Genomic DNA, 15,335 nt, shown 5'->3' on the forward strand with positions numbered 1-15,335 from the left:
TGGAATGTCCTCGACAGGCATCCGCCTGCTCCGTCAAGATGTCCACCCGAGGTCAGAAGTTGTCACATCATTGTTTCCTGCTTGTCTGTTCTAACCGATCTGTAATAGACTCTGGTTGAGCAGAACGGGCCGCTGCCACCAAGGCAGCCAGAGGCATCAGCAATATCGCTGAATATGAGGAACTCGCCCGCCGAGTCAGCAGGTCCCAACGCGTCTTGCCTGCAACGACCCGTGTCGGCGTGTACGAGACCTTTCCAGACGAGAACAGCGACAAGGACAAGAAAGACAAGGTTGTATCTCGACCCATCAAACGAGCCAGAATCAGTACGCTCTTGCCAGAGGTCAATGACACGGATCCAAGTGAAGACGAAGGGAAACAAAACGTTTCTGCTGGACGGTGGAAAAATGCCAGCAGCTCTCGCGCCCTCCTCGCATACAGCAAGCGCAATGAAACGATCCAAATCGTCGGCCACCATCACCGCATCTTCACCTTCAAGGCAACTCTCGGCAGACTCGACCCAGCCACGTTGAAGCACGCAAAAACTTCAACGTGCATGTAGACATTGACATCATCGACACCAACGTGTCTGTTCCGGAGCTCCTGACCAAGTTCAAATTCTATGAGCGCTTCAATGGCGAGTCCGAGTCTGATGAATCCGACGAGGACTCCCAAGACCACAAAGGCCACACGATAACTCATCGAGATCAGGGCCAGGAAAAGCCCGGAAGGATCGCCTCCGCAACCCAGGCAGAGAACGTAATTCGTCTCCTCTGCTGCAAGTGGGGGCCAGGCATTGTTGCATCAGGACGGAGCCCAGAGGCTCACAACCACACGAGATCAATCCTGGACCCGGATATCAAGCCGTTCAATGCGGCACAGAAGCCGCATGCGCTCATCTATCCTGAGAAAAACAGAGCTGGCATGGCTCGATGCCCCGCTTCCGTGGTCTGCAGCCACTCCATGCAAGCCTAAGGGCATGGTCGGATTTCTGAACTGACTGGGTAGTATAATTCCCCGAGGTTTAGAGATATAGAGATCTAGAGGTTTAGATGTTTAGAGGTCTCAATCTTCGCAATATATTTGTTCCACATCAGCCTACAAAGTTGTTCTAGACTAGAACCAAGTCCTAGATATCACAGCCTTCCCCTATGAAACTAGATAGCGCCGACCAGAGTCTGGATGATGGGCAGCAGCTGGGCAAGGACCGTGCCGAAGGCAACAGCCTGCAGGTTACCGCGATTACCCGCGATCTTTACCGCGTCGGCGAGCCCCTGCAGCGGGGTGAGGAACTGGCCGACAAAGCTGCGGATGGCCTCCATCTCGGCCGAGATGGCGCTGTCGATCCTGGTGCCGAACCAAGCTTATATGGAGCGTCCACGGGTGGACTGGTCGTTGGAACAGAACCTGTGCTCTGGGGGCTGAAACAAAATCATGGATGCTACTTCTGTGCTCCTTTTGAGTAACTGATCTGAGCGCGATCTGAGATCTACTGCGAAGAACCGCATAGCCTCTGCCATTTCAATCACCATCACATGTACTGGTGCAGACCTAGGAGCAATGCGCGGTGGCAAAGAAGCTGTCAAGGCTCCACAGACCACAAGCAATAACAGGCCCTCAAGCATTCGCCAAGCATGGCAGGCTGGCCGCCCTGTTGGCGCGTGTGCTTAGACACAAATTGCCCGAAACCACGAGGCTTTGAATTCTCCGCGATGTTTAATTCGGCTTGGCATACCTCAGCACTTCCAAGGTTTGTCGCAAGTCGACCAGATGTCACATGATAATGTGCGCGCAGCCTCGCTGCTCGTTCCGCAAACATCACAAAACTAGAAATGTCTGGTTTATCGTGCTGCAATGCTCTTCGCCGAAGACAACACGTCATTCGTATTCCGACGCTGGGAGCCGTGCACTTGGGCTTTTCCAAGCCTATTGTCGTCGTGCGTGTTTGAACCCACGCACGGAGTCGGACCGTGAAGCCCAAGGAACGCGGAGTTCAATTCTTGTTTGTCAATGGGCACGCACCATGTGATAAAGGCCCTGTAGGGCTGCATCGCTGCATCTTATCCGGGAAAGGGGGCCACCGCAGCACTTCCACCGCGCGTGCTTGACTGCTGAGAACGATCTGATGGGCCAAATGTCTATTTCCAGGCCCCAAGAAGCATCTGCGACAGAGGGTCACTCTGCTGGTCTGGTGCAAATCGTGAACACAAAAAGCTTGAGCCGGATTAGGCAACCCTCGCCCACACACAGCCAATCAGCAGTTGCTGCCCGACACTAGCACACCACACTCTGGAGCTACGTGCCAACCTACCTTAGGTAGAGAGACCTTCCTCGCCCTGTTGAACAAAGCGGTTCCACGATCACACCTGACATCACTTTAGAGTCCGTATTATACCCCAAACTCCGTTCCATCTCAGCGCAATCGCATCTCGGTTCGCAGAGCTTGATCCATCCATCCACCTTTGGGACTTCTGCGTCGCACAACGTCGCACACACCTCATCCCGTCTCGCTCCCGCAGACCGTGGACGCCCGTTCTGTAACCCGGTAGTCCTTCACCCGCTACCTGACGCAGTCGCAAAGATCTCTGCCAGCGAAAGGAGTTTGATTTCGCATCTCTCTGACAGGCCAAAGGAATCTCTGGTAGTGCAGTGGCATCGCAACACGGCGCGAAAAGCTTTGTATTCCATTTCTTCATTTTTTGACCTCTTGACCTGTCTGAGAAATCTATCTAAAACCTCCTGGCAGCCACAAGACGCAACGACGCGACGACAGAGATGGAGAAAAATACTGCGTACAAAGACTTATCAGATCAACTCTGAACCTCGTGACATTTTCCCATCCACTCTGCTCCCTGAGTGTGCAGACTTTGGTTGCCTTGCCGACTGTGACTCTCTCTCGCCATCTCGTGGTTTCCTCATCCGAAAAAGAATCCCATCTCGCAACCCTCCCCTCCGCGCTTCCAAGAGGCGCTGAAATACCAAGGCCGTAATTAATGACTCCTTACCCGACACGGTTATCTGGTCTCTATCTCCCTGGTGAGAATCTCCATCCATCCAATCCCCCAGCATCAAACGAATAAGGCACATGCAAGCAAAACGACCACCCTCAAATAGCCAACGCAGCCAAAAGCACACCCAACGCCCACCACCCCCCTCCTCCTCCTCCAAGCGACGAAGCACCAGCATGCACAACACCAGTGGGCACCGTCGTCGTAGCCGCCGCGGTGCCCTCACTGCCTGTAGTGGCCTTCCTGGTCGTCGCAGTCATCGACGCCGCAGTAGTAGTAGCGCCCGAGATGCTTGTCGCATGCCCCATCGTGCCCGTGCCCGCGCTGCCACCACTACTGCTACCACCATGACTGGCCCCCGCGGAGGATGTCGTCTCGGCGTGCGTCTTCTCACTGGTTGTTGGCGGCGGCGTGCTCCCCGCGAGAAGCAGCGTCGACGCCACCGCAGCAGCGTAGTACTCGGACCCCGTCGCCGTCATCATCGCCGTGTTGTGGATGATGTGGGTGCTGTCTGCCACGATCCCTGCTAATACGGCGCCGCTGCTGGCATCGAGCTTGTTGTGCCGCGGGAGGAGAGGCTTGACATTGTCCGCGGCGGCGGCCTGAGCGGCAAATTGGGGTTGGGTACGTAGTCAGTATGAGTGCGTGCATTGCGGCCATCGCCAGGTCCTTCATGGCCACACGCGCCTGAGGGAGGGATGAATCGCGTGAAATTTGGGACTCACCGTGGTAAGCACCGCCAGTGAGCACGCGATGAGCGAAAGTGTTGATGTCTTCATGCCGAAGTCTTTGCAATAAATCGACTGTTTCAGGGCGCCAAGGCAATTTGCTGCGTACGGGCGTCCGCTTCGCTTCGCCGACAAATGTTGGCAGATAAATCTGCAAGGATCTTGAGGGTGAAGATTTCTGGCAAGGCAGTTCTCGTCGATCAGACGCTTCACTGTCCAGGAGATATTTTCAATCTGCCGTGTTATTCAGGAGCGAGAAGGAGTGTTTTGTGATTGCGTTGTATACGACTAACGGCCGAGTTTCCAAAACCCGCTCCCCCATTTCACCAAGACTTGTCGTTCTTATATCACTGCCCTCCCTTCCCTTAGGAATGGGTCCTGCCAAGGGCGCCAGAGAGCCACACGCACGCTATTGTGCATTGTCGATCGCTGCCATGGACCTTCGGTGTATCCAAGCTGAGCAGCATACAACAAGCTACTCCCCATCATCCATCACTAAGAATTACAATAGCCTCCCCCCCCCTTCCCAATGGAAAATCACATAGAAGACATGGCTGTTTTGGAATGTACATACGCACGCCAAGCCGCGTCACCAGCGCGGCATAGATCCGGCCTCATTCCCATGCTTGATGTGCATGCGGACATATTTGGCGTGAACGAGAGGTAATTCGGGAAACTGGCCCACCGATGGACGGAGTCGGGATGGTACGATTCAATAGTGTCATCAATCCTGTCCCTGGCTGGATCGTCGTTGCGTTTGTCTCAGCCTCCCTTGCGAAGAGCCGCGTGTGCCCGGATCCACCCGGACACTAATATGCGTGTCGGCATCGCTTTCGTCTGGGAGGCCCACGAAGCGAAAAGTTGCATGAGCGCTGTGCAACGTGAGTTAGGTACTGTCCCATGATGCACTCTGTGCTCTGCTCAGCACTCGGCCGCCGCCCGAAGCGCGCGGCCTGTTCACGTGCTCGTCTGCGTCTCCGTTGAAAGAATGGTCCCTTCCTGGGGAACTGAGACATTTTGTCTCCCGGGCTGTGTGCCCGCTAGTCTCAGATTCGCGTCTGGGGCTTCGGTCATGGATTTTCTGGTCATCTGGTTCCTGGGGTATGCTAGATATGCGTGCCAAATAGCGTCATGGGCGGAAATGCCACGGCGCCGTGCGTCAAGGCTTGTCGCTTAGTCATCCGCTTTTGGTTTGTCGAACTTGTCGAGCTTGTCAAGCTTGTCGAGTACTGGGCTCGTCTCGTGGATTTGGGGAGGCCGAAACCCTGAAAAGTCGTTCGTGCCTCCATCCCCAAAGCTAAATCTCTCAGGTTGGAACTCCACTTCTGCCCTTGCCACGCCGTCAATCTCGGTTGCTGGGCTGTAGGCTGGCTCATTGTCTTGAGGATACGCCGCCAGCTCGTGGATCTGAGCCGGCGTATCTTTGTCGGCTGGCTTCGGCTCCTCATGGCCGGTTGTGTGCCCATGGTCTGCGCGCTCCGCATCCTGCGCTGACGTGGGCGCATTGGGCTTGGGACGATAGTGTCTCCACAGAAAGTAGCCCGATGCAAGCGCGAGCAATATGCAGGCAACACCAGCACCAACGCTGATGCCAATGATGGCTGGTGTAGATAAAGCATTCGATGAAGTAGTTGATGGAGAAGGGGTTGGCGTTGCAGCTGCCTCGGTTCGTCAGTCTCCATCCAGCATGCCTGATCCAGCCGAGAAGCTCCAGAGAGCAGGACAGAATATAGAAACGGTCGTGGGGACGCCATGCAGAGGACAATCACAGATATATGGCATGACGTGGCTGCCAGGCGGGCACACTGTACTTACAAGGTACTCTATGATTGCAGTCCACCACCATGTTGCAAGTCGAGTCGCCGTACATGTACTGGTCCTGGTAGAAGTTCTGGTAGCAGTAGAAGGTGCCGTAGCCATTGTCGCCGGTGCCCACGAAATCGCCATCCTCTGCCGTTCCGTTGAGGACGGCCTTGAAGGTGGTGCCGGTGGCGGTGAAGAGGGCGCTGGTGGACTGGCCAAACCAGACGGCGGTCTGTCCCTGGGCTGTCTTGACGACGGCAATGTCCTCGGGACTGTTGTCTAAGGTGGTGTTGAAGTAGGCCATCTGTGAGGAGTAGACCAGGTCCTTTGTCCTGCAGTCGGCCAGGACGACGTGCTCGCCTTCATCGCGAGGCGAGAGGACGCTCCGCGGCCGGCGGGTGAAAAGTCTGATGTCGGTCGCCATCATGAGTGGCGCACGGGATCCGAGTCTTTGTGCCCAGGCTCAATCAAAAGACGCAGGCGGGTTGGAGGATGCAGCATCGAGACATGTCGTGTCGTCCTCTCGTGATGCGAGGAGGATGGACGGGCAGAGGAGAGCCGTGTGCGACGGGCTGAGGAGGAGAGCGTCTGGGGACGGCAGGCGCTGGCTCCGGCAGAGACCCCTGGGATGGGAGGTGGCTTGAGGGACGGGGAGCGTGCTGGGGCGATAAGACGGGAGGTGGCAGGGCTGAGGCAGGGATGAGGCCGGGCGATCCTTGGGGGCGGACATGGTTAGCTGAGGTGTCTGGGCGAGCAGAAGCTCCGTGCCACCCCAGTTGGGGGCCTAGAACATGGGAAGGCTGAATGAGGGCGCATCGTGGCTGCTGGGGGGGCTGGAAATTGCATGGCGGTCGCTGCTTCGAGATGAGGTGAAGTGGCTGCCCGCCACCGGCTGGCAACCTTGGAACCTTGCGGCGAGCGTCCTCTGGGCAGCCCCTCGGCCGGGAAGGAGCGCCTAGAAGACACCCGTAAGACATACCAACTGCAAGCTGCAGCGTGCCCCCAGGGCTTAGGACCTCGTTTGATTGGTGCTCGTCGGCTGGGGTTACGACCGGGAGCCCAACGGCGCGGCGAGCTACTGGGGAGAGGAGGTGGTGGGGAACGGCAATTGTGACACCTCCAGGCTCCAGTCCCCGGGAGTGCCTGGGACGGGACCTGACTAAGAGCCCTCCCAACTGTCTCGGAAGCTTCCTGTATTCAGCAATCTTGATTACGGAGCTTGAGGTACTTCGAGCTCTCATGTGAGGACTGTTCGTGGGAGCCTTTCCGGATCGGCCCGGCAATGTCAAGAGCATCGCGACACCTTGCTTTGGCTCTGCACGCTGCACGCTGCACGCTCACTGCCACCAGGCTGAAAAGCCCCCCCGTCCGCCATTCGCTTAACGCACGCCAATCCTCGTCACGCTGCGGGCCCTCCTCATGCGGCTCGTCAGATAATATTGGTGGTCACACTGCATGCACCCGTGCGTGCCACCGCCACCATTTCTGCATCAAACTTGGCGCCCCCTCCAGAGTAAGCAGCCCATACTGAAACATCCAAAATCTTTCGCCATCACGAGGCTACAATGTGGCGTTCGCCATGTACGACGAGACCGCTGGGGAGCAATATTCCCACGTCATTTGCCCGGTTCGAGGGCACCAGGTTCAATCGTAACGCAATTCTGCGGATCAAGCTACTGATTGCTTCCACAACACTACCTGTGTCCGCTATTCAACGTGATTTCACGAATTCGCGCATATCAAGGCTCCCGCAACTACGTCCTAGCCTGAGGGCCCGCCCCTTTGAATCTGGGCTCCCTCTACGTAGTACCTACCCCACCCCTGAGTTTTTAGCACCCATTCAATACTGCGGATCCTGGAGGCTGGTCTCATTTGATCCGCAAAATCGCGGAACGACCGACTATATGTATGCAGAAGATGCTTCGGGTGAGACAAGCCCGTTCCGCTCGGGTAGAAATGCTTAACGGTGATCGTCAGAGACACGTATTGCACTACTGCAAGGACAACTTTGTTCATGATGCGGTGTTACTTCTCGTGCGGCCTCCAAAGTGTGGATACTAGACAAGCCGACTTTCAGGTAAGCATCGAACCACAGATTTCGCTCTCGCGCGCATTTTCACAAGCAAGACGAGACGCCCTTGTCATGTTGCACTCCGTGTGAAAACCACTTTGCTTGACTGTGCCCCGGAACTCCGCCTTCTCCCCGCACCTTTTGTTTCAGTGGGGAGATTTTCCCCATGTACCGAACGGGCATCTGATACCTCTGATACCTCTGACTCGAACAAATACATACAACTTCATAAATTGGGCACAGTCTGCCCGCTGGGACTTGGGTGGAACAGCTGTTAAGACGCCAGAATTCCAGAGGCATCATAGAAACAGCTGGCCTGGTCCGCCACATCAGAATACCAAGCTGGACAAGAGAGAACAAGCACAGAACGAGAAACACAAGCTTATCTGAGTGAGATTATTTCCTGCATGACAATGAGACAGCTGGTAGTCTAGAACATCGGCAATCGCAAAAAAATGCCCCTTCCTAGCCAATTGCAAACCCATTTTCCGAACTGGAATAGCCGCATGCCGCCTTCTTTTGTAACCAAGAGGAAACACACATCTTTTACCAGATGCGCTCCCAGCATCTCCGGACAAACGACATCTGCGCGAGCCTCTTCTTCTCGTTCTCCTCGATGCCGCCCTCCTCCCAGTGCCTGCACTCCTCGTCGATCTCGGCCTTGCCCGAGATGAGGTCGGCCTCCGCGGGGCTCACCATCTTGGTCTTCTTGAGGACCTTCCACAGGACGAACATGAAGACGCCCCATGCCACGCCAAAGTAGTTGGTCACAAAGTCGCGCGTGTCCCAGGGCACAAACGAGTTCCAGCCCACAAAGATGAGCAGCAGCACGCCCAGGCTCAGGCCGCCGTACGCCGTGTAAGGGGCCCAGGGGGCGCGGTAGGGAAGGCTGGCCGGGTCCATGCCCTGCGCGGTGCGGGCGCGGTACCACCCGACATAGGCAATGTACATCATGGTGTAGGTCATGATGAGCGCCGTCGTGGTCAGGTCGACGAACCAGAAAAACACCTCGCTCGAGTTGTTGTCGGCCACCAGGAACGAGATGCACGTGATCAGGGACACGGCGAGCACGCACCAGATCGGGACGCCCGCCTTTGTGCACTTGAGGAAGATCTTGGGAGCTTGGCCATCTGTGAATTTGGGTAGAGAGAGAATGTTAGTTCCTGCAAATTGCTCTGGGGGAGGGCGTTCTGATGGGTGGGTGGTAGAGTCGCATCCGGGGTTGTCTTTCTTCTTTTTCGTTTTTTCTTCGGCAGCCCCAGCGCTTCAATTCTTTTGGGAATTTTTTCACTAACCTTTGGCGAGACCATAGAGAGTTCTGCTCGCAGAGTACAAGTAGGCATTACCGCAGCTCCATCCGCTGAGCAGGATCGCCGCGTTGATGACGGACGGCAGCCCCTCGATACCCAGGTTCTTGATGCCGATGACCCAAGGACTGGCACCAGCGCCGGGCTCTCCGCTCTTGATGGCACCGAGGAGGCCAGGATCCGTCGAGGAGCAGATGATGCCGACGCAGAGGACGCCGACAACGTAGAATCCCACAAGGCGGTAGAAGACGAGCTTCGCGACACGGGGAATCGTCCGGCGAGGGTTCTGAATTTCACCAGCGGCCAAGGCAATCATATCCGGTCCCGCGATCGTAAAGGCCGCGTAAATAACGACTTCCCACCATGCGAGGAAGCGTCCGGTCGAGCCGGTTGTGTAGTACGGGTGCATGAAGTCGCCGTTGCCCCAGTTGCGGAACCCGTAAGCGTCGTGCCTGGGGTTGCCACCCGACATGGTGATTAGCGTCAGGAAGCAGAGTCCAAAGAGCAGAATGACCTTGAACGAGGCCATGATGAACTCGGACTCGCCATAAAACTTGACGGCGATGACGTTGACGGCGACGCACGAGACCATGGCGAGCGCGATCCAGGCGGCCGGGTTGATGTCTGCGTTCCAGTACTGAATAACGGTCGACACGGCGGAATATTCCACGCAGACGAGCATGGTTCCGGCGAAGAAATACGTCCAGCCCATGGCGAAACCGAGAGCCGGGTCAACATAGCGGGAGGCAAGTTCGAAGATGGATCCGCGGATCGGGAGGTAGGCGCACATCTCGGCGACGCACAAGTTCAGAGGCCAGACGAAGAGCAGGCCCCAGAACATGTATCCGAGGACCAGAGACAGAGGCCCAGCCTTGCTGAGAACACCGCCGACACCGACCTGTTGACAAGCGCAGCGCTCCGGTTAGTCTTTGTTTTTCTTACGCCAATAGAGCCAACCACACGCCCGGACAACATACCCAGAGGCCGACACCAATGGAGCCACCAATGGCCATAAGCTGCACATGACGAGGGCTCAGACCTCTCTTGGTCTCGAGGACACCCTCGGATGTGGTGAAGACGGCTGTCCCAGCGGCAGCATCCTGGTCGCTCTGCGACGACCGGAGCCCGAGCTCTTTCTCACCCGACATGGTGGGCGACTTTTGTATTTAAATGTTGCTGTCGTAATTCCCTGTGCAGATGTCGACGTGGACGAGGGGTCGTATAAGTCGGGGTCTAATAACGACAAAGGCCGAGCAATGAGCCAGACTGCTCATGAACGCAAGACCACGCTGTCGAAAATACGGGAGGGACTTGGCGAAAAAGAAAGACGAAGAGACAAGGCCCCAAGATAACGAAGCACAAAGATTGCGGCGATCATGGCTTCATATATGCTTGCACGCACACACACCCAAGGTGCAGCAGACACCCCGACCTCCAACTCCGTCAAGGGATTCCCGCCCGGGACACGACTCGCTTACAAGCGACCAAGAGAGCTCCCCTGTTTTGCCTTCACTCACACGTATGACATGGGGCCAGCAGATAACAAGTGCCCGTCCGTATCATGGCCGCACGATTGCTGGTCGATCCCGGGCCCAGCATCTGGTGGGGCCGCTGGAGACTTCGCCTTTCTTTGGGGGTTCGGGGGGGCTTGTCTAGCAGCCAAGACCTGGCTAAGCTCTACTGGCATCCTAATGGGAGAAACGCTGCGAGAAGGGGGGGCGCGATTTTGGAGAAACAGCAGGCCCCTGGCCCCACGAAGCAGGACGCCAAATTCCGGGGACCAGGAGAAGCGCAGTGCGACACGGTGACCATCAGAACCAGTCCTTTGTCCAAAATACGTTAACCAGCTATGAGTCGGGCGGGCGCAACCACCAGACCAGACTGGTGATGTGAATCATTAATGGGAAGGACAGGCCTGCGAGCTGGGGTCGCACCAGTTTCCTGCAACGGCGGCGTCACAGTGCTGTGCTGCGCTGTCGCTGTCCTGTTTACGGGCAAAAGGTGCCCGGAAAGGAAAAGATAACGCTGATGCTATGTCAAGCCCGCAGGCCGCCCCAGCGAGTCAAGAGCCGCCCCTCGCCTCGATAACGAAGAACAAGGGTGGTGGCCACACTACCCACCACTCGGCAACATTTGGGGAAGTGGGGATCAGCAGCAGCAGCAGCAGCATCATCATCATCATCCAGGAAACAACGTTTCATCAGCGCGTGGCTCTCGCCAAGACCGGCCGATAACCGACCTGGCTCACAGTCCAGGACTGGCCCATGGTTCGCCGGGCCAAGCAAAACGTGGCTGATCGACTGCTTAGCTGCTGGTGGGACCAATCAGCAACCCGTCTCGGCTGTACCTGTCCTTGTTGGCATCATTGCCAAGGGGCTGGCCAGGCATTAACCCGCTCTACCGGTAGACCGCACATACACTGCATACTTGAGGAACGCACCGGATCACCGACCAAAGCCGGATCAGCCTCCGACACGTCTGGCAAGCCTCCGAAAAGACTCAGCTCAAGCAGCACTGCAGCTGTATGATTGTCTTGGATCATATGGCATTCTGGATGGGACTTCCTCCTTGGGGTAAGGACCTTCACCTCCATCTTCAGGCTCTATCTCTATCTCTTCGAACTTGTCTTCCCTAGCAATTAATTAACCCACGAAGTCGTGGGATCCGCATAGCCACGGAACCATGACGCAAGCTTCCCCAGACACATCCTCCTCACACAGTTGCGCCCGAACCGCGACTGTTCCGTTCGGCTCCGGGTTTGGATTTTACCATCTCAGTCTCATATGCTCAGCAAAAGCTCCTCACGTGCGAAGCTTTTCCAAGCAAATCTCTCTTGTGTCGCATCTACCAAGCAGGGCTGGCGCAGACGAGTCATAGCGGCGTGGCTGTCTATTCTCAGCTACGTTGTCACACCTCTTCTGGGCATTTCCTCATCTCGATAAGAAAACCAAACGTGTCCGTGCATGCTCTGGCTAACAAGCACATGGCAAGGTTGTGGATGGTGAGGCGGCCCACAAAACGGTGCCTGCAAGCTAGCATTTTGACTCCCGAGATCGCTCCTATCTAGCAGCCCGTGCCCGGCTGGCTGCCTTGCATGACTGCCCCCAATTAGCCACTATCTCTTTGAGCAGCCCGAGCCTGAGGCTGATCGTCGCCTCGACTGACGGAGCGGGCTTCGGCACACACACGGCACTGGTCCGGCCCACAGAAGCTGCAGTGAGTGCGCCCCTACTGCCGCCGCCCCTGCAAGCCTAATGAGACCTCTGCCGCCCGCTTCTAGAAGACATGCCCAGCCTAGGCACGTTACTCGCGTGCCAGCTGCGTCTAACTCCATGTCCACGGAATGCGACCCCAGATTGAACCCCAGATTGCGAAGCTCATGTGGACCATGGGGTTCGTGCTCATCTGGAGTAAAGGGAAGACACCGGAGATCTTGTGGTCCGGTTGACCGTGTGGATAGTTGTGGTTCGACTTTGCAGTAAATCTTACGTTATGAAGAGTGGTCAGTGGCCAGACGTGAAGTTGCTCCAGGAACGAGCCGTCTGCCGGCGTCGCTTCGGTGAGCTAGGACTGCCTAGGGGCCAGGACGATGACAGGGGTGGTCTAAGGCCCGCTCGCCGAATGGCGCCTGGGTCGGAGGATATCAAACGTGCCTGGCAGGCTGGTGTGGTCGGCTAGGCCGACGGCTGGCGCCTTGGGGCGTCGTCCTCGTTGCGCGGTGCGGCACAAGGCAAGGCGGCTGTGTGTGGGCTCCACTTCCACGCACAGGGCACCAGGGGACCGCGTGCGACTGCCAGATGAGGAAATCGGCCAAGCACCGCGAGACGCTCGTCTTGGACTGCTCGACGCCAGCTCAATTAGCGGCTTTGTCCCATGTTAACGCAGACGCGCGTGTCATGCTTGTTCTGCGGATGATCTGGACGGCGACCTGTCCATCTCTATGGTCTTCCTCGCGCCCTCCCATGTCTCGCTGCGTGAAGCTTCATCCGGAATCCCGCTTCCTTCGACCAGCCGATTGTGAAGTCAATGCTGTGGCGGCAAAGAGCCAGTGAAGTACTCTCGAACACGAGCTGAATTTGCTTGGAGGCTGGATCAATCAGCGAAAGTCTCGAGTTCGTGGCGTTCAGCCCGATTATTCGGCTATACTCAGCCAGCTGCCGTTGGGACTCCGATGAGTCTCGTGCTACAACCATTCTGTCCACGAGCACGAGCAAGGAGCATATTCAGGGCGACTCGCAAGATGTGGTGGTTTTGACCCGAAAGACTGGCCTTAGCACGGCCCCACCCCCGGAAAGGCAGATAGGGGATTCCTGCGACAATACGGCTCGTCGCAGCCTCAGCCGTGGTTGAAGTGTCAGCTGAGAGTGGATCGACGGTTGTACTTCCCAACCTCGGTCTAGTTGGACGACTCGCGTCTCCAGTGACGCGTGAGGGTCGACGAGCTCGCTCATGGCGTGAGATAGCTACTCGAGCGTCAATAGGAACGAGAACATCTCATAGAGCGCCGCCAAAGGGATCATTGGACTGCGAAACTCCTTTGCCGTTCTCCACGACCCGGCGTCGCTTCGCCTCACGATCCTTCTCTGACAGCGCGCTGCCAAAGACGTCGCCGTCTGCTTTTGCGGCTGGTTTGGGCTTCGGCTTCTGCATGCCCTGCTCCTTGCGAGCTCTCTGGAGTGCGACAAGATCTACCCGGTCTGGGTCGCGGCACTTCTTGAGCTTGCGTATCAGAGGCTTCATGGCCTTGCTGCATTCTGGCTGTACACAAGTTGTCTCATTAGCACTTACGCCTGCGCCTTTGTTCTCTCAGGAGTCAACATACCGAGCGGTAGTAATTCTCGAATCGCTCAGGAGGTTCTTTTTGCAATGTTTCTACACATTGACTGATGACCGTCCACACCTTCTCCTTCTCGTCGTCGCTCTGGCCGCTCATTACTTGGTTCATCATGTACTCCACGAGCTCGCGATCCGTAATGGCCAGAGCACCAAACATGATCTGGCTCGGTGTGAAATGGCAATACGCGTCCGTGACTAGCGGGCTGAACTTGAGAATGCCACGAGCATTCATGTGTGCGTGATTCAACCTGTCCTCGGCGAAGATGGCATACCGGCGAAGCTCCATGATGGCTCCATCCAGGGCCCGGAAAGGGTGCTTGACATCAAATGCGAAGCGGATCGCCTGGCAAAGCACGTATTCCGCGGCAAGCACAGACTCGCCAGTGGTGTTGGGCAGCTCGTCGACAAACTTCTGCAGGCGCATGAAGTGGCCCTCGGCCTTGCAAGCGAAGAAGACGCACGTCTTGAGCAGTTCGGTCGGTGGATATGTCATGATCGAGTTGGTCGTGTAGAAGCGCCGCAGGAAGATGGCCGCCGTTGCGCGGATGTCGGTAGACAGCTTGAAGTGCGTCGCGGCGCGCAGCGTCTCGACCGTGTAGAAGGTGAGCAGTGTCAGCTCTTCGTCGGGCGTGAGGAAGTCGGGCAGCGGGTCGACGGGTGGTGAGGAGGCCTTGAGGCGGTTTGTGATGTTTGTGCGGGCGAGCGAGTTGGTTTGCTCACGGACAGAGGCTAGTTGAGCAGGTGAGAACGACCATAGCCTGTACTGGCTGGTCTGCCGGTACCTGGCGTCTTCAGATGCCATGGTGCTGTGGTGAGGTGTCGATTCGGGCGTGAAAGAAGATCTGCTCGAGGAGCCGCGGTCGTTGCTCAGGCGTGATCGCAATGTGATTCGATGACCCTAGCGGGAATCGAAGGCAAGTAAAGGCTGCCTGGGAAGGTCGTAGGTTCGTCGTGGTGCTACTTGAAGCTTGAGGACTCTCCTGTACCTAGGCTGCGCTGCTGGGAGGCGCGAGGTGCTGATGCTCGCGTGTCGCGAAGTTTTGGAAGCTGCAGCGTGCAGGCTCACGTCTTCGTTGATGAGCTTCATCACATCGAGGCACCGCTAATTGACGTCGAACAGCAGATAAGAGCTTGCCTAGGACAGTAATCCAGCATTAGTGAGACGCACTCCACACGGTGCCTGGACCCCACTCCACCAACCGTAGAAAGTTGGTGAACAATACATGCGCCGTGGCTTAGGCCAGACATGAAAGTCCATTTTAGGAGCTTGTAAGTGGATGAATACCAAATTATCGATCCATTACTTCTACGTACGACTCGTTCAACCTCACGCCCTCGGGTGGGTTTGGCCAGCCCAGCCTTCCAAGCAACCACAATCGTCAATGTCAATTGTTATGACATAATACTCTCTGTTTTGCATCATCTGCAATCACCATTCCCTTGTGGGCTTTTGGACTTCTTCAAGTCCTTAACTGACAAGCTGGAAAACGGGCACTTTGAGAATGTATCTGTGAAACTTCAGAAGCACGCCATCAGTGATTCGCTGACACACTGGCATTGTCGAACATGGCCATAACGCAAGCA

At 56.5% G+C, this 15,335-nt stretch overlaps 5 protein-coding genes across 5 annotated transcripts; all 5 read right to left on the reverse strand.

Moving 5' to 3' along the window:
• Positions 1–448: 448 nt before the first annotated feature.
• Positions 449–1,003, reverse strand: B0I36DRAFT_319860 (uncharacterized protein). The gene has a single exon (XM_046153470.1). The coding sequence runs from the start codon at positions 698–700 to the stop codon at positions 476–478; it is 225 nt and encodes a 74-aa protein (XP_046013530.1). The 5' UTR covers positions 701–1,003; the 3' UTR covers positions 449–475.
• A 152-nt stretch (positions 1,004–1,155) lies between these two features.
• On the reverse strand, positions 1,156–3,785 carry B0I36DRAFT_361474 (uncharacterized protein; the record flags this gene model as incomplete). The annotated part of the gene is made up of 3 exons (XM_046158483.1): positions 1,156–1,345; positions 3,172–3,608; positions 3,732–3,785. 3 exons carry the CDS (start codon positions 3,783–3,785, stop codon positions 1,156–1,158), a joined length of 681 nt encoding a protein of 226 aa, XP_046013531.1.
• Positions 3,786–4,964: 1,179 nt separating this feature from the next.
• B0I36DRAFT_99753 (uncharacterized protein) lies at positions 4,965–6,187 on the reverse strand. The gene is made up of 2 exons (XM_046163712.1): positions 5,550–6,187; positions 4,965–5,396 (listed from the first exon to the last, which is right to left on the reverse strand). Exons 1-2 carry the CDS (start codon positions 5,962–5,964, stop codon positions 5,179–5,181), a joined length of 633 nt encoding a protein of 210 aa, XP_046013532.1. The 5' UTR covers positions 5,965–6,187; the 3' UTR covers positions 4,965–5,178.
• A 1,967-nt stretch (positions 6,188–8,154) lies between these two features.
• B0I36DRAFT_373350 (amino acid permease) lies at positions 8,155–10,063 on the reverse strand (the record flags this gene model as incomplete). The annotated part of the gene is made up of 3 exons (XM_046160188.1): positions 8,155–8,738; positions 8,904–9,813; positions 9,893–10,063. The coding sequence occupies 3 exons, from the start codon at positions 10,061–10,063 to the stop codon at positions 8,155–8,157; spliced, it is 1,665 nt and encodes a 554-aa protein (XP_046013533.1).
• A 3,346-nt stretch (positions 10,064–13,409) lies between these two features.
• B0I36DRAFT_240954 (cyclin-like protein) lies at positions 13,410–14,553 on the reverse strand (the record flags this gene model as incomplete). Its single annotated transcript, XM_046149802.1, has 2 exons — positions 13,410–13,673; positions 13,738–14,553. 2 exons carry the CDS (start codon positions 14,551–14,553, stop codon positions 13,410–13,412), a joined length of 1,080 nt encoding a protein of 359 aa, XP_046013534.1.
• Between the last annotated feature and the right edge of the window lie 782 nt (positions 14,554–15,335).

The sequence above is a fragment of the Microdochium trichocladiopsis genome (genome assembly GCF_020744255.1).
Source record: "Microdochium trichocladiopsis strain MPI-CAGE-CH-0230 chromosome Unknown B0I36scaffold_4, whole genome shotgun sequence".
Taxonomy (NCBI): Eukaryota; Fungi; Ascomycota; class Sordariomycetes; order Xylariales; family Microdochiaceae; genus Microdochium; species Microdochium trichocladiopsis.

What these genes read in the sequence shown, in the direction of transcription:
- B0I36DRAFT_99753 (XM_046163712.1), bottom strand. Translation starts at nt 5,964, where the DNA reads ATGATGGCGACCGACATCAGACTTTTCACCCGCCGGCCGCGGAGCGTC. An exon ending in CTGCAATCATAGAGTACCTT is followed by an intron (nt 5,397 to 5,549) that starts GTAAGTACAGTG and finishes TGACGAACCGAG; the next exon opens with GCAGCTGCAACGCCAACCCC.
- B0I36DRAFT_319860 (XM_046153470.1), bottom strand. Translation starts at nt 700, where the DNA reads ATGAGTTATCGTGTGGCCTTTGTGGTCTTGGGAGTCCTCGTCGGATTC.